Genomic DNA, 27,574 nt, shown 5'->3' with positions numbered 1-27,574 from the left:
AGTTTGCCCCAAACCACATAGACTTGGTGTTTTGGCTCTTGCTTTTCAAAAATGATAAGTGAATATTACTTTTGGGTTTTATCTACTTGGTGTTTCACTTGAATTAGTTACTAAATTGAAATATATTTCTCTTCAAACTTCTCTGCCAAAATGAGATTTAATATTATTATAATGCATATTAGTCATTCATCCTGTAAGATTCCAAAGTCTCCCTTGAAAGAAGAATTGTCCAAGAGAAAAAAAGATAATAATCATTGGTAGAGATGAAATTGTTAACAATGAGTGAAATTGAGGAAATGGGAAAAGGTGGAAAATTCCTGGTTTGACGAGAAATTCAGAAGTCTGTTTCCATTTATTTTCTTACCATGTACTGTGAGTAGGTAGGCACCTTAGTAGTATTAGTTAGTAACTTTGGGGGAGTGGTGTAATTTCAAAGCTCCAAGTGCTTGCTTACATGGTACTTCACTAACAGAGTAGAAGTTTTTCAGTAGCTCAGTGGTAGAGCACTGTCCATCATATGTGAAGCCCTGAGTTCAATCCTCAGTACTACAAAAGCAAATAATACAGAGTAGAAGAGGTTTTTTAAAAAATTTAATTTTTAAAAAATAGCTCATGGGGCTAAGGCTGTAGCTCAGTGGTAGAGTACTTGCCTCGTAGGTGTGAGGCCCAGGGTTCGATCCTCAGCCCCACATAAAAATAAATAAATAAATAAATAAATAAATGTATTGTGCCCATCTACAACTAAAAAAAAAAAAAATTTTAAAAAGTACTTCAGTGGGCTAGTGATATAGCTCATTTGGTAGAGTGCTTGCCTTGCATGTACAAGGCCCTGAGTTCAATTCCCAGCACCACAAGGGGGGAAAAAGTTTATAACATTCACAGGGTTCAAATATTTAGAAATTTTTAAAGGGTATAGAGTGAAAAGTCTTTCTCCTATCCAATCTGTTCCTACCCCCCAATTCTATAGTTATACTGTTTTTCCCCTTCTTTTTTAGCCTTTCAGTGTTATATAAGCTTTAAAAAGCAGATTGTTTTGATAGAATATGGAAACACACAGAGTAGGGAATATTAAATAAACAGAAGAAGGGACAGGTCATTTTCTATAACTTGAGTTATTTCACTTCTCATTCAGCAACTTAAAATAAACCAAGGTATTCAGTTGTTGTCACTCTTTTGTAACAACAATCTGAAAAAGAATAAAAGATTAAAAATGAGGTACTTTGTCACTTAAAAATGAGTTTTAGAGTGAGTTACATGTAAGCCTTATAGTAGGCTTACTTTTTGTCTAATGCAGTAAAGAGCTATTTGGAAATTTACAGTGATTGCAGTAGGATATACTTGTTTCAGAGTATCAGAAAATAACAAATAAGTCTCTCTCTTCTTTCTTTATCTTGTTATTATCATATTAGTATCTGTTACTTGCATTGCTTGGTTCAGTGAAGATAGACCATTTGCAGTGGGATATTTTGATGGAAAATTGCTACTGGGAACAAAGGAACCACTTGAGAAAGGAGGCATTGTTCTAATTGATGCACATAAGGTAAACGGGTCTTCACCAGAGAGTTTATTTTTCTTGCTTTTTATTCGGTACCAATTTCTTTAAAATGTTTACATCATGTACTTAAGATTTAATATTCTATTGTTACACAAACTCTTCAGTCCATGTATGTATATGGAAAAGTCTATGTTAAAAAAGAAAAAAATCAAGCCATGAAAAAAGTAAAACCAAAACAGTGATATGGGAATATTCTGGGAATACTCCCTTTTCAGTGTCTCTTATTGATGCCAGAAATTCCACTCATGAAGATGATTCCTTTATTGTAAACATTTTGATAATTCAGATGTTTACAGGACACCTAGGCAGGTGACATAAATGCCTGAAATCTGGAGTTGGGAGTTATGGAAGGAGGGTTAAAAAACATCAGAACATGTGATCACAACCATATAAATACAAAACATGTCACACATTTTTATAAATGTTTGTCCATTTGGTGATGGGTGCTGCTGCTTTTTTGAAGTTTCTTCTTTTTCACTGAAATGAATATCAGTCAGTAAAAATGACTCTTGAAATGCTCATGCAAATGAAAAATAATGTATCTCTCGGGAGTCAGAATTTAATAATTCCTTCTGATTAACATTTATTGATGTTTGACTGTCACAAATATATATATATAACAAAGATTATATTATAGAGTAAGTTTATTTAATAATTGGAAATGACATGGCAGTGTGTGACAGGCTTAAAATGTTGATTTCAAAGTAATTGAGTTATAGAAATATATCATAAATTATTGAATTTAAATAATTTATTTGTGAAAGAAAAATCATTTTTTTCCCTTTTCTGATTTCTTCCCTCTCCCAATCGTTTCAAGGATACTCTTGTCAGTATGAAATGGGACCCGACAGGCCATATTCTTATGACATGTGCCAAAGAAGAAAATGTGAAACTCTGGGGACCTATTTCAGGATGCTGGCGCTGTCTGCATTCACTCTGTCATCCATCTATTGTGAATGGCATTGCTTGGTGCAACCTTCCAGGGAGAGGATCCAAGTTGCAGTTACTAATGGCTACGTATGTTATAAATTGTGCGCGTGTGCATGTGTGTCTTAATTTTTTTTTTAATGTCGACTATTATTTGCACTAAATGTGGCTTCTCAGTAGTCTTAAAACAGTTTTTTGCCAGTTACTGTTCATATAATTTGTAATACTGTTAAACACCTCAAAGAAATAAAGAGTGCTTTTCCAATGTGAAACTTAGTATGTAATCTTCTATGTGACCAATTTTTTTTTAAGTGGCTGTCAGAGTGGCTTGGTATGTGTTTGGTGTATTCCACAAGATAATACACAGACCAGTATGACTAGTTCAGAAGGATGGTGGGACCAGGAATCAAATTGCCAGGTAATGTTCTGGTGTTTTTGAAGACTTTCTCTGAAATCATAGATAGTATAGCTAATCAAAGTAATTCTCCCTCAGTAAGATACTTAGCACAATATCCCAAAGGGCAGAATCCTTTAAAGAATTATCAATAATTGTTATACTCTGTGTGCTCTCTGAATTAGTTTAATTTATTTGAATCAGATACCATAATTGTTAAGATGAAATATTTAATGCATATTGAATAGTGACTGTTATGATGGTGATGAATAGAATCAATGCTACTGTAATCAGCTGAATCTTAGGTACAGTGAAGTAGGAACACCATGGGTACATACATTCCAGAGTATCATTCATAAAAATGAAAGTTACATAAAGCTGAAATTTAAAAAATTAAACCATTGGCTAAAAAAAATAGAAATCAGTATGTTCTTATCTCTGGAGGATAACTGGTACTTGAAAACGTAGTCATTTCTGCCAATTTGAAGAGTAGAAAACTAGTTTAGAAATGGATCTGAAAAAGTGAAACTCAGCTTCAGCAAAGGAGAACCAGACTGATGTTTTATTATTTACTCAGTCAGACTAACTAATCATTATGAGAGAAGGTGTTCCCCTCTCCCCAGTCCCTAGTTTTACACTGAAATGTAAAATTTTCAAGAATGAATTATAACTTTTAAACCCATAAATTGCTTTTATTTTAATATATGTTAAAAACAATGATTGCAGGATGGATATAGGAAATTGGCAGGAGCCAAATGTATTTATCAGCTGCGGGGACACATCACTCCTGTTCGAACTGTTGCCTTTAGTTCTGATGGGTTGGCCCTGGTGTCTGGTGGACTTGGTGGGCTCATGAACATTTGGTCTTTAAGGGTAAGAGCATAAACTTATTTTTATTTTAAGAAATATTTTTACATTGACTTAAATATGTGTGGTAAAAATTATTTGATGTAATAATATCTTGAATACCTAATAAACTCCTTTAAGAATACTCATCCCTTAGAAAAAATAATAACAATCCTCTGCCCTTTAATTTTTCTTACTGTTGATAAATATTCTTAAGGTCCTCAAGATCCTATAAAATTGGGTTGTCAGTAAGTAATTAGACGTTGTTGAATTTAGCTGAAGTATAGATATCAGAATGTTTTTATGAATATAAAGTATAAATTTTAAATGTCAGTGATGCCTAAGGTTAAATAATGTGTACTGACAAATTTATCTCATTTTAGGATGGCTCTGTCTTGCAGACAGTTGTGATAGGCTCTGGAGCTATTCAAACCACAGTGTGGATTCCAGAAGTTGGGGTGGCTGCTTGCTCAAATAGATCAAAGGTAATGTTGCAGTTATATCAACTTATAGGATATAAGCCTATAAGCAGTTTTAGAAATCATGGCTAAGCACCTTACTTCATGGATGACAAACATATCCAGAGAGATTGTTATATGCTGGAGATAATGCAGCTATTTCATGGTGGAATAATTAGAAACCAGGCCTTCTAATTTATTGTCTAGTACTCTTTCTATTATTCTCTGGGCTTTGGTGAAAGGGCTTAATTGAGTAATTTCATTTCCATTGAAAGATATAAAATGGATTTTTTCTTTCTTTTGTGATTTTTGGCATAACACTAAGCTATCTCAAAAGAATTTTCTCTGGGGGGGAAAACATTGTGAGACATTTAATTCAAGTATGCAAAATATATCGTGGCTTTTAAACTTAAGGCTCTAACAAAAACACTAGTCACCTTACTGTGAAGTAATTTAATGATGTGATATCTCCTACAGTAATTGTTTCTCATACTCTTAAAGATTAATGCCAATGTGCTGTTTGGTTTACATTTTAGGTGGTTAAATGATATTAAAAGAACCCATAAACCTGCATGAATAGTCAGTCCTATTAGAAGTAAAATATAAAAATTAACTAGTTCTAAGAATATTTTGTAATACCCTAGGCAGTAGTAGACTGTGTAAATAAACCATAGAGCCAGAGTAGAACAGTTCTGCTTTGCAAATGTGTTCCTTAGTAGACAGAATAGTTTCCTCTAGCATCCCTGTGATTATATTATATTTTAAAAATATACTATGTACCTTTACAAGTTCTATGAAACAGCAAATAATTGGCATTGTTTCTTAAAGAGAATTAGCTATGCCAAGGTAGTTCACAAATTTTATGATTCTTATCCACTCAATTTTACAGACTGGTGTAGTGGTATACTCCTGTAATCCCAGTGACTCAGAGACTGAGGCAGGAAGATCCCAAGTTCAAGGTTAGCCTCAGCAACCTATTGAGACCCTGTCTCAAAATAAACAATAAGAAGGGCTGGGGATGTATCTCAGTGGTAGAGTGTCTCTGGGTTCCAACCACAGTACCAAAACAAATAAAAAGACCATTTTTACTTAGACAAAATTTAAGATGTTTTGAAATACAGCCTTTTTGGAAATAAATATCTAATAAAGCAAAAGTGTTTAATGTAGTTATGGGAAAGAATTTCTGAGATTGAATGTTGATAGTATTATCTTTTACTTAAAACAAATTTATTATCTGCCATGATTTATTTTCAACCAGGATGTTTTAGTTGTGAATTGTACAGCAGAATGGGCCGCTGCCAATCATGTTTTAGCAACTTGTAGAACGGCACTGAAACAACAGGGTGTTCTGGGATTAAACATGGCTCCTTGCATGAGAGCATTTCTGGAGCGGTTACCCATGATGCTTCAGGAGCAGTATGCCTATGAAAAGGTAATTCATTGCGTTTATTCCTAGAGATCTGCAGGTGCTTTAGAATTTTAATTACAGCTTTGAAATTATTCCTTAAAGACATTAAGTCTGAGGAAAGTAAGTGTGGATATTTGGACAGAATCAAAGTCAATTGTGAATTGACTTAGAATTCCTAAGCCTATTCTTAACTTTATTTTTACTGAAATAAAATAAAAACAACTCCCAAATTTGTATCATTAATATCATTCTTTGCCAGATGATTTATATATATATATATATATATATTTAGTCATAGGAGGACACAATGTCTTTATTTTACCTTAAAAAATCTATTTATTTATTTTTTAGTCATAGGTGGACACAGTGTCTTTATTTTATCTTACGTGGTGCTGAGGATCAAACCCAGTGCCTCACACATGCTAGGCATGCTCTCTACCTCTGAGCCACAACCCCAACCCATCAGATGATTTATTCACTACAAAGCTTCTTAAAGTATCTATGCCTATGAGTTTGATCTTCCCTTTTCTGGCCTGTATATCTGGTTTTGTATGGCTCTGCAACAAAGTTGGGGGGTAGGAATGGATATGGATGTACATCCTTGCCACGTACCAAGCAAATCTTTGTGGGAAGTTTAGTAGAACAGTTAAGCTGAGCTGAGTAGCATCATTAAATACTAGAATGAAAAACTGTGGAATTTGGACCTATTGTCCAGGCAGATCCTCAAGTAGCCTGCATTTTAGCCCTCAGTAGTCATAGTGTGATGCCCCTAAACAGGACTCTGTGTTTTTTGCCAAACTACATTAATATAATCAGTTGTTACCATACCTAGTTAATTTCACTGAAGTGTTTGCCCAAATTTTCTTTTCTAAACCCTCAGTCCCTTACAGAGTTACTGTGCCATGACTAGGGAGTACCATAGAAGAGGAAGGGATTTTCTTTTGGTGACTATCAGGGTTCTCTTGGTAATGGTAGAAAATAGTAGGTCTCCATGATTTAGATGTTATCCCCTCACCACACCTTCTTTTTCAATCAGGAAAAAAAATAATGAAAATATATTAAATGAATTGTGATCTCCTCAATTGACTCCTGGAAGAGAAAAAGGAATATTGGTGGGAAAACCAATAAAGTTCTTTGGTTTAGTTAGTATTATACTACCAACGTTAGCTTCTTGGTTTTGCTAAATATACCATGGTTATGTTAAGATGTTAACATTAGAGGAAGTTGAGTGAAGAGTTTATAGGAATTCTCTGTTACTATATCTGTATTTCTGTACATTTAAAATCTTTTGAAAGTGAAAATCTTAAAATGATGGGGCTGGGGTTGTGTCCCAGCGGTAGAGCATTCGCCTAGCTTGTGCGAGGCCCTGGGTTCACTCCTCAGCACCATATAATTATAAATAAAATAAAGGTATTATGTCCAACTGTAACTAAAAAATAAAATATTTTAAAAAATGATTACAGCTTTTAGAACATAGTAAGTTAATGTATACTATTTGGCACAAGCTCTTCAACATGGCATCCTTGCATTTTCTCTTAGCCTCATGTGGTTTGTGGTGACCAGCTTGTTCACAGCCCCTATATGCAATGTCTGGCTTCCCTTGCTGTGGGACTTCATCTGGATCAGCTATTGTGTAGCCCTCCAGTGCCACCACACCACCAGAACTGCCTCCCTGACCCTTCATCCTGGAATCCAAACGAGTGGGCCTGGTTAGAATGCTTCTCAACCACCATTAAAGCTGCTGAAGCCCTGACCAATGGAACACAATTTCCAGAATCTTTTACTGTTCCAGATCTAGAGCCTGTTCCAGAGGATGAACTTGTATTCCTAATGGTAAATGTTACACTTGGAGCTGAGATTGTATCAGGGGTGTTTGGCATACAGAAGACCCTTAATAAGTTTTTGCTAGCTTGGATAGCTAGAAGCATGTTGTTAGATAAACTGAAAATATGTTTTGTTCAGATGGTCATTTTCAATCTGATATCAGGTCTCTGTGGTGACAGATGTTGATTATATGAGAGTTCTTGTACACCTACTGGCTCTCAGTGAAATAGTTCCATATTTTTCCATTTTTTTCCTATATGTGTTTGTTTATTGTAGCATTTTTTCATGATCAACTTGTAAAATTTGTACCACATATGGATTCTAATTTATTTAGTACTTCAGTCATGCTTTTAATCAGTGCCAAATAAGAATATGAAAGAGCATTCAAATTATCATTTCTTTTTGACTGTATTTGAAAGTGTCTAGCTGTGGAAACTATGATGTAGGTAAAATACTTGTGTAGACAACCCCTTTATGAAGAATTATGTATACAAACATTTGAACATATGATATAAAACAGACATATGAATTGAGGAAAATTATCTAAATATAGATTATTTTAATCAAGAAGTGTCCTTTTGAACTCATTTGGCCCAAATCTGTCGTTTTGTAGATGCAAAAACTGAAATATAAAACGATGAAGAAACCTACCCACAGCTGCACATTCACAAAAGCAGTAAACCATATACATGCCCTTGCACCTGTGGGTGCTCAGTAAACATATGGGTAGCTTTGAAACACCAAGGCTTTAGTGAAAGTGTTTATAATAAAGGCATTAAATAATAATAATAATAATAATAAAATCAAGTTTGAAATGATTATAAAGTTCTTCTTGCAGGTTATGGTTACATGTGCTTGTAGTCTTAGCTGTTCAGGAGGCTGGGGCAGGAGAATCTCTAGAGCCAGGAGTTTGAGGCTATCCTGTGTACATAGCAAGACCCCACTAAAAAATAAATAAACAAATAAATAAATAAAAAGGCAAAAAAAAAAAACAAAAACAAAAACTCGCTCTTATTTTGTCATACTATTTCCATAATCTTTTTTGGAAAAAAATTTGTTAGAAGACTTTATTAAAAGGTAAGAACAAAAATTGTGACTAATAAGCAGGATTTTGATACTGATGTCTTCCCTGTCTTACAGGATAACAGTAAGTGGATCAATGGCATGGATGAGCAAATTATGTCATGGGCAACTTCTAGACCTGAGGTCAGTAAAGATGAAGATGACTGTATGGTGGTTCTCAGTCAATTTTTTTTTATTATAAATGTGTGTGTTTTGTGTCCTGGTGTCTCCCTTGGAGGCTGGCACATGCTTGATACCCAGTACATGCTTGTTTGAACAAATGGATGAATCTAAGTTTTAGGTGATTGTGGTTTTCTAGGACTGGCACCTGGGAGGTAAATGTGATGTCTACCTGTGGGGTGCTGGTAGGCATGGACAGCTGGCAGAAGCAGGAAGAAATGTAATGGTACCTGCTGCAGCTCCCTCATTCTCACAGGCACAACAGGTAACTAATAGGGTAAAAAATGTAGAGAAAACTTGGGAATTGATAATTCCAATTCCTTTGCTGTCCGTAACTTATTGGGGGATAAAGCTTGTCCATTTCATAGTCTATTGTGAGGAATCATTAAATAAAGTTATGATGGGTAGCCTCCCAATAAAAGCTTGCTAAGATTTTTGCAGAGTTAATACATTTTGTTAAAAATTTCTAAATTCCTCTTGCTTCCAAGTGTAATGAATTAACAGCATGATACAGTAGCCCTATATAGTGCATATTTGTGGAAGTTTAAATACTCCTTCTTAGTGATTCTCTGCTTGAGTTCACAAACTCCCTAGGATATTTAGGCATACTTCATTGGTATCATTCCCCACTTCTAATAATCATGGTAACATATTTCCAGACCTTTCTGAGGTTATTACTTTTTTTTTTTGTTCTTTCCTACCTTAGCTATTCCAGAGTTCACTGCTCTTCCTTATATATGTCCCCTCTAGTTTCTTCTTCTTTCTAGTCCAATCTTCAATGTTTCCTCACCACCCTTCCCACTTACTTCTTGTATCTGTATTGTATTAATGATATTGTTTAACTCTGCACAATTGGCTGAAATCCCTGTGCATAACATGGTTCGAAACTATCTTAGATAGGCCTCATATGTCTCTTGGTTAAATAAGCGGTTTTATAGTAATCAAGAGATATAAGAAAACCATAGTTAATAACCTATCCCCTGTAGTTAAAATGATAGAAGGACTGATGTGAAGGTATCCTTGGGATACATGGAATCATTCAAATGTTGCACATTAAAGTGAAATAATAAAAGGGTAATATTTTTAATTGTTTGCTTTTATACTAGGTCGTATGTGGTCAGAATTGTACATTCGTTATCCAGGCCAATGGTACAGTGTTGGCTTGTGGAGAAGGAAGTTATGGCAGATTAGGACAAGGAAATTCTGATGACCTTCATGTGCTAACAGTTATTTCAGCCTTACAAGGTAAAATTGTCCTTAATTTTGAAATGTTTAGAAGTTATGACCTAATCATAAAGATATTTGCTTATCTTGGAACTCTTCTCACACCTTTGTTAGATAAAATCATAAGTTTTTCACTTATATTTGAATTTTCGTTTAGGCATATATACAGTCTTAATTTACATATTTTAAGCTATATTAGTTTGCAGGTTATTTATAATAGCAATGCTAGCATTCAGTGATATATTAAATAACTGTTTTTGAAACCTACTGATGATTGTAACCAAATTCTTTAAAATTATAAAAGTATAATTTGACAACTGTTAATAGCGGTAGCAATCCGTCTTGTGTTTCATTAAAATTAAAAGTCAATTTATATGGAAATGTGCAAATGGGCATCTCTAGCAGAGTTCTGTGAGACTCAGTGAAAGAAAATCTGTGGGAAAACCACTGAGGGAACTTTTGGCTTGTTCTCTAAGTGAACTCTTACTTATTCTGAAGCCTAAAAAGAAAGCATGGAGGGCTTTTTAAGTACAAACAAACAAGTAACAGTTCAGAACAGAAAGTTCTAAGTGTTTTCCTGGAGATCTGGGTGGAAAGAGTGTAACAGTGGAGATGGAAACATTGGCTGGTGGCCTGTCTATATTCCTTCTGGTCCCTGGCTTCGGGACCTTGCTCAAACTTACTATATCTCTTTGTGACTCAGTATCTGCAATTGTTAAAGTGGTGATATTAGAATCTGCTTCCTAGGTTTTGTGTAAGAATAGGAAATGAGGGCCTGGAGTTATGGCTCAGTGGTAGAGCCCTTGCCTAGCATGTGTGAGGCCCTAGGTTCGATTCTCAGCACTGCATATAAATAAAAATAAAGGGAAAAAAATCAGGAAATGAGAAAATTCATGTAAAGCATTTATAGAAGTGGCTAGAATATAGTCATTAGTGACTATAACTGCTGTAGTCATCATCTTCCTGGTCATCATCATTGTTTTATGTGACTGCTTCTAATTTTGCCAGATTTTGGCTACAGCTTTGATTTAAAACAGGTTTATTTTTATTTCTGTAATACTATTTTGGTGTTTTTCAATCCTGGGGGTGTTCTGTAGTGGCTACAAATAAAAGAAAGTTTTAATATTCAGTGACATCTGTTCGATTTCTGCTCTATTCCAGGCTTTGTGGTGACCCAGCTGGTGACTTCCTGTGGTTCTGATGGGCACTCCATGGCCCTGACAGAAAGTGGTGAAGTCTTTAGCTGGGGAGATGGTGACTATGGTAAACTTGGCCATGGCAACAGTGACAGGCAGCGGCGGCCAAGGCAGATTGAGGCCTTACAAGGAGAAGAAGTGGTACAGGTCAGAACATGGATAAATTTGCCTTTGAATATAAGTGTAATAGTTGTTGAATAGCATTCTTAAATTTAGGTAACAGTAAATAATAGTAAAAATATGCAAGTATTATAAAAGATCCACTTTTTGATTGTAGAGATTCATTCTTGAGCTTGTTAGAAGTTTGAATGGGCTTTGGTATAAGAATGGACTTCCTTTTTTCCTGAGCCAGCTGGTTGGTGCAGGATTGGGTGCTATAGATCCTTGAAAGAAACTCTAAGAGCTTACTTACGTTCTATCATTTTTGTTACACAAGCTGATTTCATATACATTTTCTTATCTGTTAGTGATCTAAAATAATATTGTAAAATTACATAGCACCCTAGGAATTTTCAAAGAATTTCTCCATTCATTATCTCATTTAGTGTAGATCAGTTAATCACAGCTAAAGAGTAGCAACAGTTACTCTAATGTTTGCAATTTAACTTGGTTTTCCTGAGGCTGGTGAGGGAGATCAGACTTGGAGGAGCAGGAGAGTCACCTGGGCAGATAGAATAGATTGTTCTTGAAGATCCTAACTTGTCACTACATTAATAACCAAAAGTGTCTGATTTATTTTTTTTCTCAGTATCCCCTCTCCTCAAAAACATTTTGTCCTCCTTGGTTCTGTCCTAGATGTCTTGTGGCTTTAAGCACTCAGCAGTGGTAACTTCAGATGGCAAACTGTTTACCTTTGGTAATGGTGACTATGGTCGTCTGGGTCTTGGCAACACCTCTAACAAAAAACTTCCCGAGAGAGTGACTGCACTGGAAGGATATCAAATTGGACAAGTATGGAATTAAGTCAATACAGTGTTTTAACTGAGAGGAATTTATCCCTTCTGTGTGTACTTGAGACATTCTCCTTTCAGGAGGGTTCAGGATCACTAGTTGTACTTCTGTACATTTGGGTTGGTCTAGTTGATACTTTTTCATAACTTTTCCAATGAATGAATATGAATTCATATTTTAGGACAAACAAATGTCCTTATTTCAGGATAGGAATATTTTAAAACCTCCAGAGAGTGCTAATAAAACTTGTTATAAAACTTTTAAACAATACAGATGTTTGTGGCTCCTTTCTGGCACTCTTGAATTTGATGGCTGAATTGCAGCATCACTGGTAGCTACTGCTCTCAAGCAATAGTTGATCTTGCTGTGCACATTCAGAGTATTACCAGCAACAGAATAATATAGGTTTGTCTTTTTTTCCCTATATCATTCCTTAGACACTTTCTGGTGTGAATGAATATTTCGATTTGTATGTGTTTGTTCCTATCTTTTGAACTTTTTGATTCTTAGTCACAGATATTTGAAGGATTTCACTTTGAAGAAGAAAGTTATTTGTTTGTGGACATTAGAAATTATTTCAATTAACCCATTTTAGTTAACATTTATAGTAGGTGCTGAAGCCAATAAAAATCTTTGGAAATATAACCAAATTCTGCAATGATGTTGAAAAAATGATCCCAGAGACAGAGTTATTGTGTTTTAGTCTTAAAATTTGCTTTTTTAATACTTCTTATTTCTCCAGGTAGCCTGTGGGCTAAACCATACTTTGGCAGTGTCAGCAGATGGCTCCATGGTGTGGGCTTTTGGAGATGGAGACTATGGAAAGCTAGGCTTAGGAAATTCCACTGCAAAATCTTCACCTCAGGTCAGTTAGTGACTTTAATCTAGCCTTTTGCATTATGAAAACTAGTTTTCATCTATGTCAGTACCTCTTTTTAGTTGGAAATAATTTACCTTTAACATTGTTTGGTATTTCTTAATGAAGTTTAGAAGCTTCTATGATTATTCTTGAATGTCTACCATTCTAGATCTTGATTTTAAATAAGCCATTAATAGCTAATGGATGTGAAAATTCTGCAATAATAAGCCTTTGTCTCTATAGACAGCCTAAACACTACAGGACTGTGTCCCATGTAGAGGAGAAATATTTAGAAACATCTCCAGGGTCTCTTTTGGAGGGAACCATGGACAGTCTTTATAATCCTCTGCTTACAGCTGCTATTTAGCTTATCATTACCCCTGAATTAAACAGGTGTGCATTTCCTTTTAAAACACAGTATAAAGGAAATTTGAGTATATAAAGAAATACATTAGAAACTGTTATTCACATCTTAGAATGTTCCGCTCTGCAGAAGACTTCCCTTGCAGTTCTTTTATGTAGATTTTCTTGACACATTTGTGAAGTATGCATACTCAGTTTACTTCAGCTTCACACTCAACATAATCTACAGTCTGTGACATCATGATAGCTAGACTAGTGAATATTCAACTAGGGATGTAGAGAAAAAGGATGCCTTTGCTAGAGGACATAGAAAGCAGCTGTTGTTACCTCTGACAGCTTAAAAAGTTTAACAGGGAGCAGCCCATGGCCTATGTGGTCTTGCATGGTTTTTAAAAGCTCATGGTGTTCCCTTTGTTCTCTGATGCCCAGAGGAATGTTTCCATTTCACATGTGCCCTTGCATACTCTTTCCCCAAAATTTATTTAGTTCACAGAGCAGTAGGATAAAAAATATTTTAGGAGTGTGGATTTGGGTGAAACAGGGAGGTGATTCTTAGTAATTTTATCAGAAGATAGTCTTTGACTTTGTACAAATTCAAGAGCCGCCCCCCTGCCTGCACCTCCTCCCTCTGCTTTTTTGGGGCACCCAGGATTTAACTCAGGGTCTCACTGAGTTGCTTAGCACCTCACCTTTGCTGAGGCTGGCTTTAAACTTGCATTTCTCCTGTCCCAGCCTCCCAAGCTGCTGAGATTACAGGGGTGCGCCACTGCAACCAGCTCCCCTTCTTAAAATATGTGCCTTACACTTATTTTGCAGAAAGTTGATGTCCTCTGTGGAATTGGAATTAAAAAGGTTGCTTGTGGAACTCAGTTTTCCGTTGCTTTGACCAAGGATGGTCATGTGTATACCTTTGGTCAAGGTAAGGTGTTTTTCAGCTTATATTGCTTGTTTTGTGTATACACATATTATAGAGACATTTGCCTTCTCCTTGTATAGAAGGTGATCTGAATGTTGAATACACACTGTGACCCTCATTCACTTGCTGCTTTCTGCTCCTGTTTAACTTTTTTTTAAGGACAGTCTATCCAAAGAGCTATTCTGACCACTGTCTTTCACTATATCCCTTTTCTACCGTAAAGTGATGAGCATAAGCCAAAATGGTATTTTCGCTATTGGAATAAATATACACTTAAAAAATATCAGTTTCTTTCTTCCCTCTTCACAAGAAGATAAGGTAGGATCAAGTTCTAACGTCTAATCTTGCATTAAAGCTTCTCATGCCAGAGCCTTCACTCTTGCTAGAAGTGTCCCTTCCCAGGTCTCTCCTTTCCTCTTTTCTAACACCTTTGCCATGCTGACACAAATAGTGCCTAGACCACCAGTGCTCTTCCCTCGCTCCTCATCCCTTCCAGGGATTGGGGCTGCAGATCTTAGGTTGTGAAGAATTTGTAGACACTCAGGCTTCACAACTGAAGAATTCGTAGACACTCAGATTCACAACTCAAGCATTCCAAGTGGGATTCCTTGGCAACTGGTTCACTTTCTTAAGTGAGATCTGTTGCTAACTTGTTGTGACTGAGGGGTTTGGGAGGCAGCTGTGAGAGAGAGGAATAAGTACACCATGACTGAAAGTTTTTGGTGTTGAGAGAACACTGATTCCACTGACTTGAGAAATAAATTGGTTTGTGGGGAAAGGGAGGTAAGGAGGTAAGTTTTAGTCATGCTGAATGGGGGCCTTCTGCCCTAGATACATGTATGCAAATATCTAGCAGGTAATTAAATCTAGAAGTCCAGAAAGATTAGTTATAGAGGTGTAGGTTGAGAACATAATTAAATAATGGTAGTTGTTAAAGCCTTATTAGTAGGATCTAAGAAATCCAAGGAGACAGTGTAGACTGGGGGAAAAATAGTAAAATTGTGAGGCATGTGAGCACAGAATGAGGACTCGGGAAAGTTGGATTTGAAAGGAGTAGTAAGAGAGGTAGCTGGTGAGCCAGGGTAGTGTGGACTCTCTGAGGGGCAGAAGAAGCTCAGGCTATTATCAGAAGGTTATATGGAGTTCCCATAGGCTGGACCCTGAGAAGCGGCCTCTGTGTTGGGCAATGAGGATCCAACTCATGGCTTTGAGAGTACGGTTTCAGAGCACCATGGAGAGTGGAAGTTAGGCTGCCAGAGGCGGTCATGCCAAATGAGCCTAGAGGACCCTGAGCAGCAGAGATTGGCCACTTGTTAGAAATTAGGCAAAGTGAAGAGAGAAGTTGGATGGAAATGTAAGAAAAAGACAGATTGAATGACATCTTTTTTAAAAAGGAAGAAACTTGAAGGCATTTTTTTAACTATGTGCCAGTCCATTCAAACATGAGGATACTAAAGAACCTCTTGGTTTGAAATAAGCTACTGATTTAGATTTAATTTTTTATTTTTATTAATAAGGGGTCTATAGAATTTTATAAAGAAATAGCTTCAAACGTTTTATTTGCTTAGAATCTGGTGTATTTTGTCAGAATAGCAGCTTTTGCCCTAATGAGTTATATAATATTGCTGTCCCATCATAAGAATTTAAATGACTGACTAGAAAATGGAAAAGGACTTTGATGTGTCATCCATAACACTTCCTCTTATTTTTTCAGATCGCTTGATAGGCTTGCCTGAGGGACGTGCCCGCAATCATAATCGGCCACAGCAAATCCCTGTCCTGGCTGGAGTAGTGATTGAAGATGTGGCAGTTGGAGCTGAACACACACTTGCTTTGGCATCAACTGGAGATGTATATGCCTGGGGGAGTAATTCAGAAGGGCAGGTAAATATCTTGCTTGCTGCTATCTCTATTCTAGAAATCTGACAACATTCTTCATTTGGGAAAGGGATATGATAAGAAATTCAGAGTAATTACTACAATGCTCCAGGCACATCCCTTTGTCATGGGACTGATCATTTTGTGTCTAGTTATGCATCTCTCTCTCTTTCTTGATTGCAGCAAATGAAGTATTATACCATTGTTTTAAAAACAACAACAGGTTAGGTGTGGTGGCCAGCTTCAGCAACTTAGTGAGACCCTTTCTCAAAATAAAAAATATAAATGACTGGGAATGTAACTCAGTGGTAAAGAGCCTCTGGGTTCAATTTCTAGTATAAACAGACAAATAGATAGGCAGACACACGTGTTAACAGCAGCCAGGTCTATAATTCCAGTAAATCAGGAGACTGAAGCAGGAGGATCACAAGTTTGAGGACAGCTTGAGCAGCTTAGGGTTACCCCATCTCATAAATACAAAAGGACTGGGGGTATAACTCAGTGGTAGGGTATCTCTGGTTTCCATCTTCAGTACTACAGAAAAAAACAACAAATATCTGGCAGGATAGCAGAGTTAGTGGAGTGATTAATGGTATTAATTGAGCACACACATGTATGTGTGTCTGCACACACTGATAAGTGCCTGGCACATAATATGTAGCACTGTATAAATATTTGCTATCATCATCATTGCTACAGTAATACATGAGATTAGGTCCAGGCCCTGGGAACATGAGTTGATCCCAAAAAAGGAAAGAATGAAACAATAATAATTTTATGTTTTATAATGTGACAGTATATAAAGTATGGGAGGATGTCTTATCATCCTCATTATTCACGAGTGTAAACTGAATCTCTGAGAGATTGAGAAAAGACTCAAAGTTAATGTGTTCAGCTCCATTTCCTTCTATAGGTGGAGCAGAAAGAAACCTAGGGAGGAGATGTCTAAGATGCTTGCAACATCACTGGCTTTCAGCCCCATGTGCAGGACCACCTCTTCTCTCTCCATAGATCCTCTCTGGATTTCATTCCCCTTAGAACCAAGAACCTAAAGTTCAAGGTCTAGTATTGTTCATAGTAGCCTCCATTTGGCCCTTCTGGTCTCCTTATCTCTGCAATAGCAGGTGAGAAAGCTGCTCATCACTGATTACAAGTTGTCTTAATGAGGAGAGAGCTAATGTTGAAGACACCTTTGGGAATTCCCTGGCCAGGCCTCCATGTGATCCTCCATACTCTTATTGAGTGGCTTAGCTACTATAACACTGGTGCTCTCGTTAGGTCCTAAGAACAGATATCTGGAGATCCATGTATTTTGTATATGTTTATTGTTACACAGACATCAATGTGTTTTAAGTAAAAGCTATACAAATCATTCCGCTACACATTCCCTTTCCAGAAATGGAATCCATGAATGTATTCAGTCCTTATGACTAATCTACAAGGTTTGGAATGGCCTACTTGCAGCTTAGTTTTTAGGAAACATTTTGTGCTATGAGAAATGTTATGATAGAGAAAAATCAGAATTTATTTTATTAATGTTGGTGCTTGGTGTGATATTAGCAAATTTCATCATTTAGCAAATTTCATCATCTTAATTTCTTAATCTTCCTCTTTCTAATTGAATCTCTGTATATTTATTATTTACTCTCAGCTTGGCCTTGGCCATACCAACCACGTTCGAGAACCAACTCTGGTAACAGTTCTGCAAGGGAAAAACATTCGGCAAATCTCAGCTGGCCGTTGCCACAGTGCTGCATGGACAGCACCACCTGTCCCACCAAGAGCACCAGGTGAGGGACATAATGGCCATGCTTCTGCAGCTGCTCTTTCAGCAATACCCCCATTGCAGTGTTTATTTGCCAGTCCCAGGCTAAATCCGGCATCTGTCTGCCACCATTAAGCAAGCCTTCTCCCTTACAACTAGAGCATTTTTTTGTGCTACCAGAACCATAAATACTTCACAGCTGGCCTTTCTCCTGCTGATTTCAGTATGAAGCTGTTCTTTTCTATAGCTCCAAAAGAAAACATCACTTAGGCAAACAAAAATTTCTGATTTTAGAGAGGCAACTGAGAGGGTTTTTTTACATATAAAGCGTGACAAATAGCTTCCTAAGGCTCACCTTTAGAAATAAAGATTAAAAACCCAGTTAACCATTTGAAACATGATGGCCCAGCAAATCCAGTTGCTGCCATTTTACTCCGTTGTGTAGCAGGACTGGTGGGCATGTTTTAAGTTTTTGTTTTGTTGTTTGTTTTATTTTATTATAAAATCCTTACAGATCTACAAAAAGTCTTTAAAATATAATGTGTATTTGTGTGCTTAACAACCAACTATGGGGGCTGAGGTTGTAGTTCAGTAGTAGAGTGCTTGCAGCATGTGTGAGGCACTGAGTTTGATTCTCAGCACTTCATGTAAATAAATAAATAAAAATAAAGGTCCATTGACAATGAAAAAAAAAAAAAGAAAAAAGCAGCCAACTGTGGGCACTTTCTGGTTAGATCCATTCTTTCATCCCGCATAAATGAGTCATTACCTTAATTGTACTTTATCTTTCTTACACATGTCTTCATATTTGGGTTGTTTCTTATTCAGGCCCCCAAGCTTTTTGTTTCTACTATCCTTTGGTGTCTATGGCACTAGAATTTCATAAGCAACTTTGTGCCTAAGAGCATAAAACTCTCTTCTCTTTTTTGCTAATCTCTCTACCTCTTGGCCACAGGTCCTTGGGGAAGACTTCTCATAGAGATTGTTCTCTCTTAAATACCCTAAGATCAAGGTGGGGCTGACTGCAAAGTAGATTATAAACAAGTAGGAGATGGTTTCTAGTTAACAGAATCCAGAGTGATCAGTGCTGCCTTGCACTGACCAGTCCTCAGAAACTTTCAGCTTCCAGAAGGATTTACTTCCCTTTCAGGTCAGAGACTACAGTATAGCAGTTAATTTAGGTTTAGACTCAGGGGCCACATTGCAAGGTCTAAGTCCTGGCTCCAGCACACATGATCTGAGTAACCTTGAGCCTATTTCTTATCTGTAATATAGCGCCTATTGCAAAGAGCTATTGGAGTAAATGAACCAATTCATGTAAAGATGAGAGAATAGTGCCAGGTACATAGAAAGTATTCAAGAAATGTTAGCCTTTATTAAGAGGAGTAATAATACCTCTGGGAATCAAGCTGTACAAATCTTAATGTACAGGAAACTCAAGTAAGTTGAGTATCTTGTTTTTAGTCCTTTATGTGCATTCATAAGGGGGTAGGTGAGGATGCAGTCCTATAATTTCCTTTGTGTAATGAAAAACCTTCATGAATCATGTAGCCTTTTATTCTGTCAAGGGCATTTTCTCTGAGATCCCTAGGGAGTGTGAGAGGTAGAGATGGCTGTGCCACCTTGCCCATTTCCATTTTCCAGTACTGCCTACCTGGTCTTCATCTGCACCCTTCATTATTATGAAGATGACAATTATTGAACAAGAAAGGAAGAATTTGACTTCCTCCTGCCCTCCTTCTTTCCTGCCTTTAGAACTAAGTTCCATTATTCATTCAGAACCTAAATTTCAGAAGGTCAGGTTTCCATAATAATAAGATTTTTAAAGTTTTAAAAACCAACATAAGTGGATCAAAAAAATTAAGGTGAATTAATGAATAGAGGAATAGATACATAGATGAAAAAGCAAATATAGCAAAATACTAATTATAGAATTTAGGTAGTGAAAATGGTTATCCATTGTATAATTATCTCAAGTTCTCTGTGCGTTTGAAAATTTTCAAAATACTGAAAATAAAAGCAATGCATTTTCCTTTATGTGCTTGTTTGCTCTCCGGGCAGGTGTGTCAGTACCTCTGCAGCTGGGCCTTCCTGATGCAGTGCCCCCGCAATATGGGGCCCTGAGAGAGGTGAGCATCCACACTGTGCGGGCCAGGCTCCGGCTGCTTTACCACTTCTCGGACCTCATGTACTCATCCTGGAGGCTACTGAATCTCAGCCCTAACAACCAGGTAACATGCTAGATGGGAAAGCAATGCCCATGATGGGCTTGGCAGAACCTTTCTTTTGGCCTTTGGAAATTATGACATGGCTAATACTTCCTTTACTCTTTAATCCAAAAGAAGCAGAAAAGACAACAATTCTAGTCCCATTTTGTGGCTGGTTTATTAGGGATAGTCCAGATATTGGTGGTTGTGCTGCTAGACACAAAGTGGCTTTCCCTCTGTGTTTGGTTTGTCCACAACTTGAGGATGTATGAATGATTAAGCATGTCATATATTTTCTACAAAGTCAAGTGGATAACTTAAGTGCACAAAGCTATTGGGCCATGGTCAAAGTTGTATAAAATGAAATCTGAGAAGTTTAGCAGACTTCTTTCCTTATGAATGAGCATTCTGGGTCCTGTGGAGGGAAAGTGGGGGAAATAGAGTAAATTTGGCTGATTTGTCTGTTCACTAATTTAGAAAGAAAGGAAAGAAAGCTGACTTTATTTAATATATAGGCATGTCTGCCAAAATGTGTATCAGTTTGTAAAACTATTAGTCAGAAACCTTTGGGTGACCAGTGTTAGAGCACATATGAGAGGTTTGACAGATCACTGTTAAAAGTAATCAGCCAATCAGCAGAATACTGTATAGCACTAAACGGACTGTTTGTATATAGGTTGTATATAGGTAGAGAAATGTTAAGTGAGAAAAGCAACTGAAAATTATATGTAAACACGTATGGAACTGGGAAGAAATAGTGGCAGTGGGGTTATTTGGAAGGATTATGTATGATTTACACATGTATTTGTGTGCTATTCTGTAGTTTTTTAAAAAATGCTAATCATAATATTTTATCAGAAAAAATGTTTGAAAAGGCACTTACAGTTACTAATACCCAGGTTTATGTTTTTAAACTGCATTTCAAAAAGAATTTATGTTCTAAAAGTGAGAAATAAGACATCATTTCTGATTACCTTATTTTTTGTTACAGAATAGCACATCTCATTATAATGCTGGAACTTGGGGCATTGTACAGGGACAACTGCGGCCTTTGTTAGCTCCAAGAGTCTACACTCTTCCAATGGTGCGCTCCATAGGAAAAACCATGGTTCAAGGCAAAAACTATGGACCACAAATTACTGTGAAGAGAATATCAACCAGGTTGGCATATGTGTGTGTAATTCACTAACTAGCTGGAATTTTTTTAGATAAATGTTACTACTAACTCATCTCTGTGAGGCTTAGTTTCCTCACTTATAAAGGATAGTAGTAATATGTTAGTTCCTGAGGGGGGTCACAGTAGACACAGCACAGTTTGGGGCTGCTGTCAAGCATACATGTTCATAGACTGATGGGCAGATACCATCAGGGATCTTTGTGATGATCTGGGGAAGCTGGGGAGTCATATTTCATTCCCTTCTGCCTTTTTTTTAAAAAAGAGGACGGAAATGTAAGCCCATCTTCGTTCAAATAGCAAGACAAGTGGTTAAGCTGAATGCTTCAGACCTCCGTTTGCCCTCCCGAGCATGGAAGGTTAAGCTGGTCGGAGAAGGGGCTGATGATGCTGGAGGAGTGTTTGATGACACCATCACAGAGATGTGCCAGGTGTGTCCATGCAGTGTCCCTGCCAAGTTGCCCACTCTGTTAGTGGTTCTCTTACTGTTTCCAGTGATCACTCTGTCAAGCATGTTTTTATAAATGTAGCAAGAATGCATTTGTGAGCCTCATATAAAGTTATACTGTTAGTGCTGGACAGATATATTAAGCAAGGATTTGGGAAATGCTTCTTGAAGATACCTTACTGCAATAAGTGTTAATGCTTCACCATCTACCAATGACTCACCATCTGTTATGCTATAATATTGGCAGAGGAAACAACAATGACTCATAAGTACCTTTGTATAACAAACAAATCTGGGACCACCCATGTGCTTTCTGATTTATTCTGGTGCTTTTAGAGCAAAGTAGAATTGCCAGGATCCAGGGGAGTTAGAAAAATAAGTGTTAAGTGTTTAAGCCAGTTCCCATTTTAGGAACCACACTGGCAGCTTTTCTTCTAGATCAGCTTTGTCTAATATTGGGATTTTTCTGATAAATCCTATGACTAGAATAAAACTTGGCTATCATTTATTAAGTCTATTTGAAATTTTTAGCACACTGTGCTCACAGACACTAGATGGACTTTCTCATCCTAGTTCTTGAAACTGAGAGAGATTTTCCACATGGAAGATTTTCTAATCTTATTTAAAACGAAAATCAGAAAATTAAGTACAGAGATGGCTGACTGTCACATAGCATTATAAATTCCTCAAAATATTCTTTTTTTTCAGGATGATCTTGAATATAATTCATGTTCTCTTGATGCGTTTGATTATTATTTCTTAACAAAATATTTTTCTTTCCTCTATAGGAGCTTGAAACTGGGATAGTTGACCTTCTTATACCATCTCCTAATGCCACCGCGGAAGTGGGTTATAATAGAGATAGGTAAGGCGGTCAGCAAGTATTTATTGAATGTCAAAAATAACAACAATGGCTCACATTTATTGAGAGCTTCCTATGTACTTGGCACTGTTCTAAGTGCTTCACATGTATTATCCCACTGAATCATTATAACCCTAAAAACTAGATACTTTCATTATCCCCTCATCAGGTAAGGAGACAGACATTTCACCATGACTTGGTATTTAATTATGGGACCAACTCAATGGTAATACAGAGGAGAAAGGTAATTTAGATTTGATTATAAAACCTGACTTATTTTATGTTTCTGAAGGCTTACATAATTTCCCTTTATTGAATTTTTTGTAGTCATCAAAAAGCTTTATTATACTATCAAGTCACAGAGCTTAATATTTTGCAATTGCAGTCTATCCTTATGAATGCAAAATTTTAAATTTTGAATCCTACTTCATTGACTTGTAAATAATAAGTGAAATAATTATAGGAAGTAGGGCATTCTGGAGCAGATAGGCCAAGGATCACAAGGCTATTTACTTTACTCTTTTATAGTTGTTCTAAATATAACTAAAAATATGGTTCCGATGCTGTCTAAAACAGTAGCCTTTTTTCATGTGTTTCTGTTGAGTACTCAAAAGTGGTTAGACTTGCTAAAAAGAACTGAATCTTAAATTTCATTTATTAATTTGTTATTTCTTTTTATTAGTGCATTAGAATTACACATAATAATGGAATTCATCATTACGTATTTGTACCTGCACATAATAATATAATTTGGTCAGTTTCATTCCCCAGGACCTTCCCTTTCCCTTTTCTCCTCCTCTTCTTCTGTTCTCCTGATCTCCCTTCTATTTTTATGATATTTAGTGAATTTAAATAGTCACATGTAGTTAATGACTACTCTATTCAACAACATAGATCTAATCTAATGTTGGAGCTGCTGTTTGAAATTTCTGTTGGAATTTTAAATTTTTCCCTCTGTTCTTTAGGTTCCTATTTAACCCTTCTGCTTGTCTCGATGAACACTTAATGCAGTTTAAGTTCTTGGGAATTTTAATGGGAGTTGCTATTCGTACAAAGAAACCTCTGGACCTCCACTTGGCCCCTCTGGTGTGGAAGCAGCTGTGCTGTGTCCCGCTCACCCTGGAGGACCTGGAGGAGGTGGATCTGCTCTACGTGCAGACCCTCAACAGCATTCTTCACATTGAAGACAGTGGCATTACTGAGGAAAGTTTCCATGAGGTGAATACTGGCCTGTCATGTTTCTGCTGGTGTTAACTTACTATATACACAGACAAGTGTTTTCTGTGTAGAACCAGGTATAGTCCTCCTCTTGATGTCAGGCTGGCCCCATGGCTGCTCTTAGCAGCTCAACCCCAGCAGTCTCAATAGCTGCTAAGAGTAGAGTTGGCTCCAGCCCCCAGCTTCTGCTCCTTCCACTTTAATGTATTTTTTGTCTGTGAGAGTAGAGAACCAAGGGGACCAAGGTGGAGAGAGAGGCCTGGTTGATCAGGTCCAACACACCTGGTTTGGGGCAGAGAGATTTGACTTTATTTTAACTATAGCCAGATGAGTCATCACATTCTTGCTGATTAAGTAGCCTGATCAGTCAGACCTATCTTGTTTGCTTTGTTTTTATCCTTAAAAATCTTGACTATTACTGTTGTGCAAAATATATCTGTGACATACTTTTTTTTTTTTTTTTTTTTTTTTTTTGGTACTGGGGATTGAACTAAGGGGCATTTGACCACTGAGCCACATCCCCAGCCCTATTTTGTATTTTATTTAGAGACAGGGTCTCACTGAGTTGCTTAGCACCTCACTTTTGCTGATGCTGGCTTTGAACTTGCAATCCTACTGCCTCAGCTTCCTGAGCTGCTGGTATTACGGGCATGTGCCACCACGCCTGGCACTTGTGACATACTTTTTGTTGACATATTTGCCAAGTAATAAAATTATTTTTATTTTTCTCTTTTTAGATGATTCCTCTTGATTCTTTTGTTGGCCAGAATGCTGATGGCAAAATGGTTCCTATAATCCCTGGTGGAAATAGTATCCCACTCACATTTTCCAATAGGAAGGAGTATGTGGAGAGGGCCATTGAATATAGACTTCATGAGATGGACCGGCAGGTGAGCTGAAATCTTGCAGGAGGATCATATGAATGCTTGGGTTTATCTTTGAATGAGAGCTGATGGGTTACTGCCATATTGTTGCATATGTATTTACTGCTTTGATGTATTTGTACCTGTGTTTCAGACCATATTCAGAGAATTCTTAGGCCCAATCTGTGGGTCTCCCATCTCCTTACTCAAGGCCTTCAATCAGCTCTGAATTGGTCATTGGTTGGAGTGAGGCCAAGCTTTTAAAACCCTGTCATTCAAACCTTGTCTTTTCACTCTTCCTCAGTTCAGTGTATCTACATATCCACTGCTTCCCACCCCAGCCCCTGTGCCCCCAATTCTGGCTGGGTCAGTCAACCCCTAAACACTAGTCTTACAATCCCATAGCATGCTTCTTTCCCTCTTCTCTGCAATCCTTTAAGCCCCAGCTAGGAATTTATTTCCTCCAAGATTTGCTTTCCTCTGGGTCCCTAATCTGTAAGACTTTTTTCTGTACTTTGAAATCTCTTAAGATATACCACATACTTCTACGTGATGGTCTAAGAACTAAACCATAGAGTTTGGGTCTTATTTCTTTATTTTTTTATTTAAGACTTTGAATGAAGAATGTGTTTTCTATTTCATTTATCTTTTTTCTGTTCCTATACATAAGTAAGCATTTAATAAAAGATGGGAGTATGAAAGAGTAACCATAGAAATGAATACTGTGCCCAAGAATGTTTTTTTTTTGGTAACATAATCATTAATAACCATTTCAGTAATACTTATTTTCAGAATATATTGGGGTCTTCATGAGAACTGGACCCAAGCTCTGTGGCCGTCAAGGTTTAGTAATTTGAAGTATACATATTCCATACCCTTTAACCTGGCTGCTGCTTTGACTTTGGCTTTGGGCCAAGTCCAGTCAGAAAAGTATTTCTCTTAGCTTACTGAAGGTGGATTCTGTCAGTGATGCTGTTTACATAGCTAGGACTTAGGTTTTATCTTTGGTTTGTGAATGTTTTTAATCTTCAGAGAATAACTCAACTAAAAATATATTGATTACCTCCACACCAGGCATGGTGCCAGACACCCTTTTTTTGTGTGTGTAGTTTTTCCCATGGTTACTCTGTGAACTAAGAATTACTATTGCTGTTTCACAAAAGAAAGGACAAATCAGAAAAGAGGTGGTGTGCCCATAGCAGAGCTGGGATCCCAAGCTAGGCTTCACTCTAGTTGTCTAGGTTCTTCCACTAGCCCTTCCTCTGAGGGTCAGATTGATGTTCCACTTCCTTTCAGCCATGTTCTGCCATGCCCTGGCCTTTTCCTTCTCTTTTTCTCAGTAATAAGGCCTTTTCCACTTCATCTCTTGGAACTGAATGTCTTCCCATAATTGTCCCCAGTTATCCCCCTGCCACCTCCAGGCAACCAGCCCCATGTCTTAGTATTATTTTTTCCAGTTTTTATTTTGTATAGTACCAGGCATGACTGCTTGGTTTGACATGCTTTGGCTTAGGATATTTCTTGTAGATGGCCACCACTGCCAATCCCTGTTCCTCAGTCCTGGGCACAACAATCCCAGTACCATTATAACTCTAGGGCCTTCACCAACATGTGGTTCCTATTCACATTCTTAGAAATTTTGTTGTTTATTGGTGGTGATTTTCAGTTGGACAAGAGAGAAGAATATATGAAACAGATCCTGAATTATAAAGAGTTGTGTTTAGGGTACACACTACTGTACAACCTTAGAGGAGACATTTTTCTAAGCAGACATTTGGGGCAGACCCTGGCAACTTCTTCCTTGGCCTTGCCTAGCCAGACCATGCTCAGCACTGTGCTGAGAGAACCAAAATGGTATGATTACATAAACATTAGTATGAGCCACAAGGCTTCCATGTAGTTTAAACTTTCATTAGAGTCATGTTGGTAACAGTATTGTCTCACTTTTCACATGACAAGTTAGCAAGTAGTAGATCTGGGATTTAGAATTCAAGGTTCCCAACTAAATTCTTTGTCTTTATCAACTTCCTATATTTATTTTATTCTTTGTGCTTTTCTTCTTAACAGTGAGCACAAATAATTTTTATAAGAAGTATATAACTATTTTTTTTTCCTTTTGGTAGTGCAAGGGATTGAACCTGGGAACATTCTACCACTGAGCTACATCCATACCCCTTTTCTTTTTTCTTTCTTTTTTGGTACCAGGGGCGCTTAACCACTGAGCCACATCCCAGCCCTCTTTTGTATTTTATTTAGAAACAAGGCCTTGCTGAGGCTGGCTTTGAACTTATGATCCTCCTGCCTCTGCCACCTGAGTTGCTGGGATTACAGGTGTGCCCTGCACCTTCATTTTGCTTTGAGATAGGGTCTCAATAAGTTGCCAAGGCTGGCCTTGAGCTTGTGATTCTCCTGCCTCAACCTGCTGAGTTACTGGGAATACAGTCATGTACCACCACACCTAGATAGGATATAAGTATTTTCAAAAGAACAATACAACTGGGTGAAGTGGGGGACAACTATAATCCCAATGACTCAGGAGGCTAAGGTAAAAGGATGACAAGTTGGAGGCCAATCTGGACAATTTAGTAAGACCATGTCTCCAAATAAAATGAAAAAAGACTTGGGATATAGCTCAGTGATAGAGTGCTTGCTTAGCATGCATGAGGCCCTGGGTTTGATCCCTAGTAGCACACACAAAAACACACGCACACACACACACAAAGGTTTATATATATATGTGTGTGTATTTGTATGATGTACATATTACAAATTAGCGTACAGCTACATGAGTCTTTTAAGAGCTTCTTTTGTTGATGAAATTCAACACCCACACATAGCACAGTTTAACACCATACAGCCATGTGTGACCAGGAATATGAGTAAGTGGCCATTGGGAGTATGCTGGGTTTTGTGGGGAGAAGGAGGCAGGTTCCTAAGAAGAAGTATAGAGTCCCAGAGCAGGGCAGGCTCTAACAAGGGTGGTCCTGTACACAGGC

At 37.3% G+C, this 27,574-nt stretch overlaps 1 protein-coding gene across 1 annotated transcript in view; it reads left to right on the top strand.

The window, feature by feature from the left end:
* The window catches only part of Herc1 (HECT and RLD domain containing E3 ubiquitin protein ligase family member 1), a 191,842-nt gene that overhangs the window by 160,509 nt on the left and 3,759 nt on the right, over positions 1–27,574 (top strand). The window contains exons 55-76 of the mRNA XM_026384846.2: positions 1,410–1,540; positions 2,373–2,572; positions 2,795–2,900; positions 3,603–3,749; positions 4,106–4,207; positions 5,439–5,612; positions 7,128–7,421; positions 8,553–8,618; positions 8,794–8,919; positions 9,761–9,899; positions 11,040–11,221; positions 11,870–12,025; positions 12,768–12,890; positions 14,064–14,166; positions 15,878–16,047; positions 17,693–17,831; positions 19,868–20,037; positions 21,005–21,174; positions 21,453–21,618; positions 22,424–22,500; positions 23,463–23,715; positions 24,453–24,605. Of these exons, the coding sequence (XP_026240631.2) occupies positions 1,410–1,540; positions 2,373–2,572; positions 2,795–2,900; positions 3,603–3,749; positions 4,106–4,207; positions 5,439–5,612; positions 7,128–7,421; positions 8,553–8,618; positions 8,794–8,919; positions 9,761–9,899; positions 11,040–11,221; positions 11,870–12,025; positions 12,768–12,890; positions 14,064–14,166; positions 15,878–16,047; positions 17,693–17,831; positions 19,868–20,037; positions 21,005–21,174; positions 21,453–21,618; positions 22,424–22,500; positions 23,463–23,715; positions 24,453–24,605 (3,347 nt within the window). The remainder of the gene's footprint in view (positions 1–1,409; positions 1,541–2,372; positions 2,573–2,794; positions 2,901–3,602; positions 3,750–4,105; positions 4,208–5,438; positions 5,613–7,127; positions 7,422–8,552; positions 8,619–8,793; positions 8,920–9,760; positions 9,900–11,039; positions 11,222–11,869; positions 12,026–12,767; positions 12,891–14,063; positions 14,167–15,877; positions 16,048–17,692; positions 17,832–19,867; positions 20,038–21,004; positions 21,175–21,452; positions 21,619–22,423; positions 22,501–23,462; positions 23,716–24,452; positions 24,606–27,574) is intronic.

The sequence above is a fragment of the Urocitellus parryii genome, chromosome 6, assembly GCF_045843805.1.
Source record: "Urocitellus parryii isolate mUroPar1 chromosome 6, mUroPar1.hap1, whole genome shotgun sequence".
NCBI lineage: Eukaryota > Metazoa > Chordata > Mammalia > Rodentia > Sciuridae > Urocitellus > Urocitellus parryii.
This window is presented reverse-complemented; position numbering and strand designations above follow the sequence as displayed.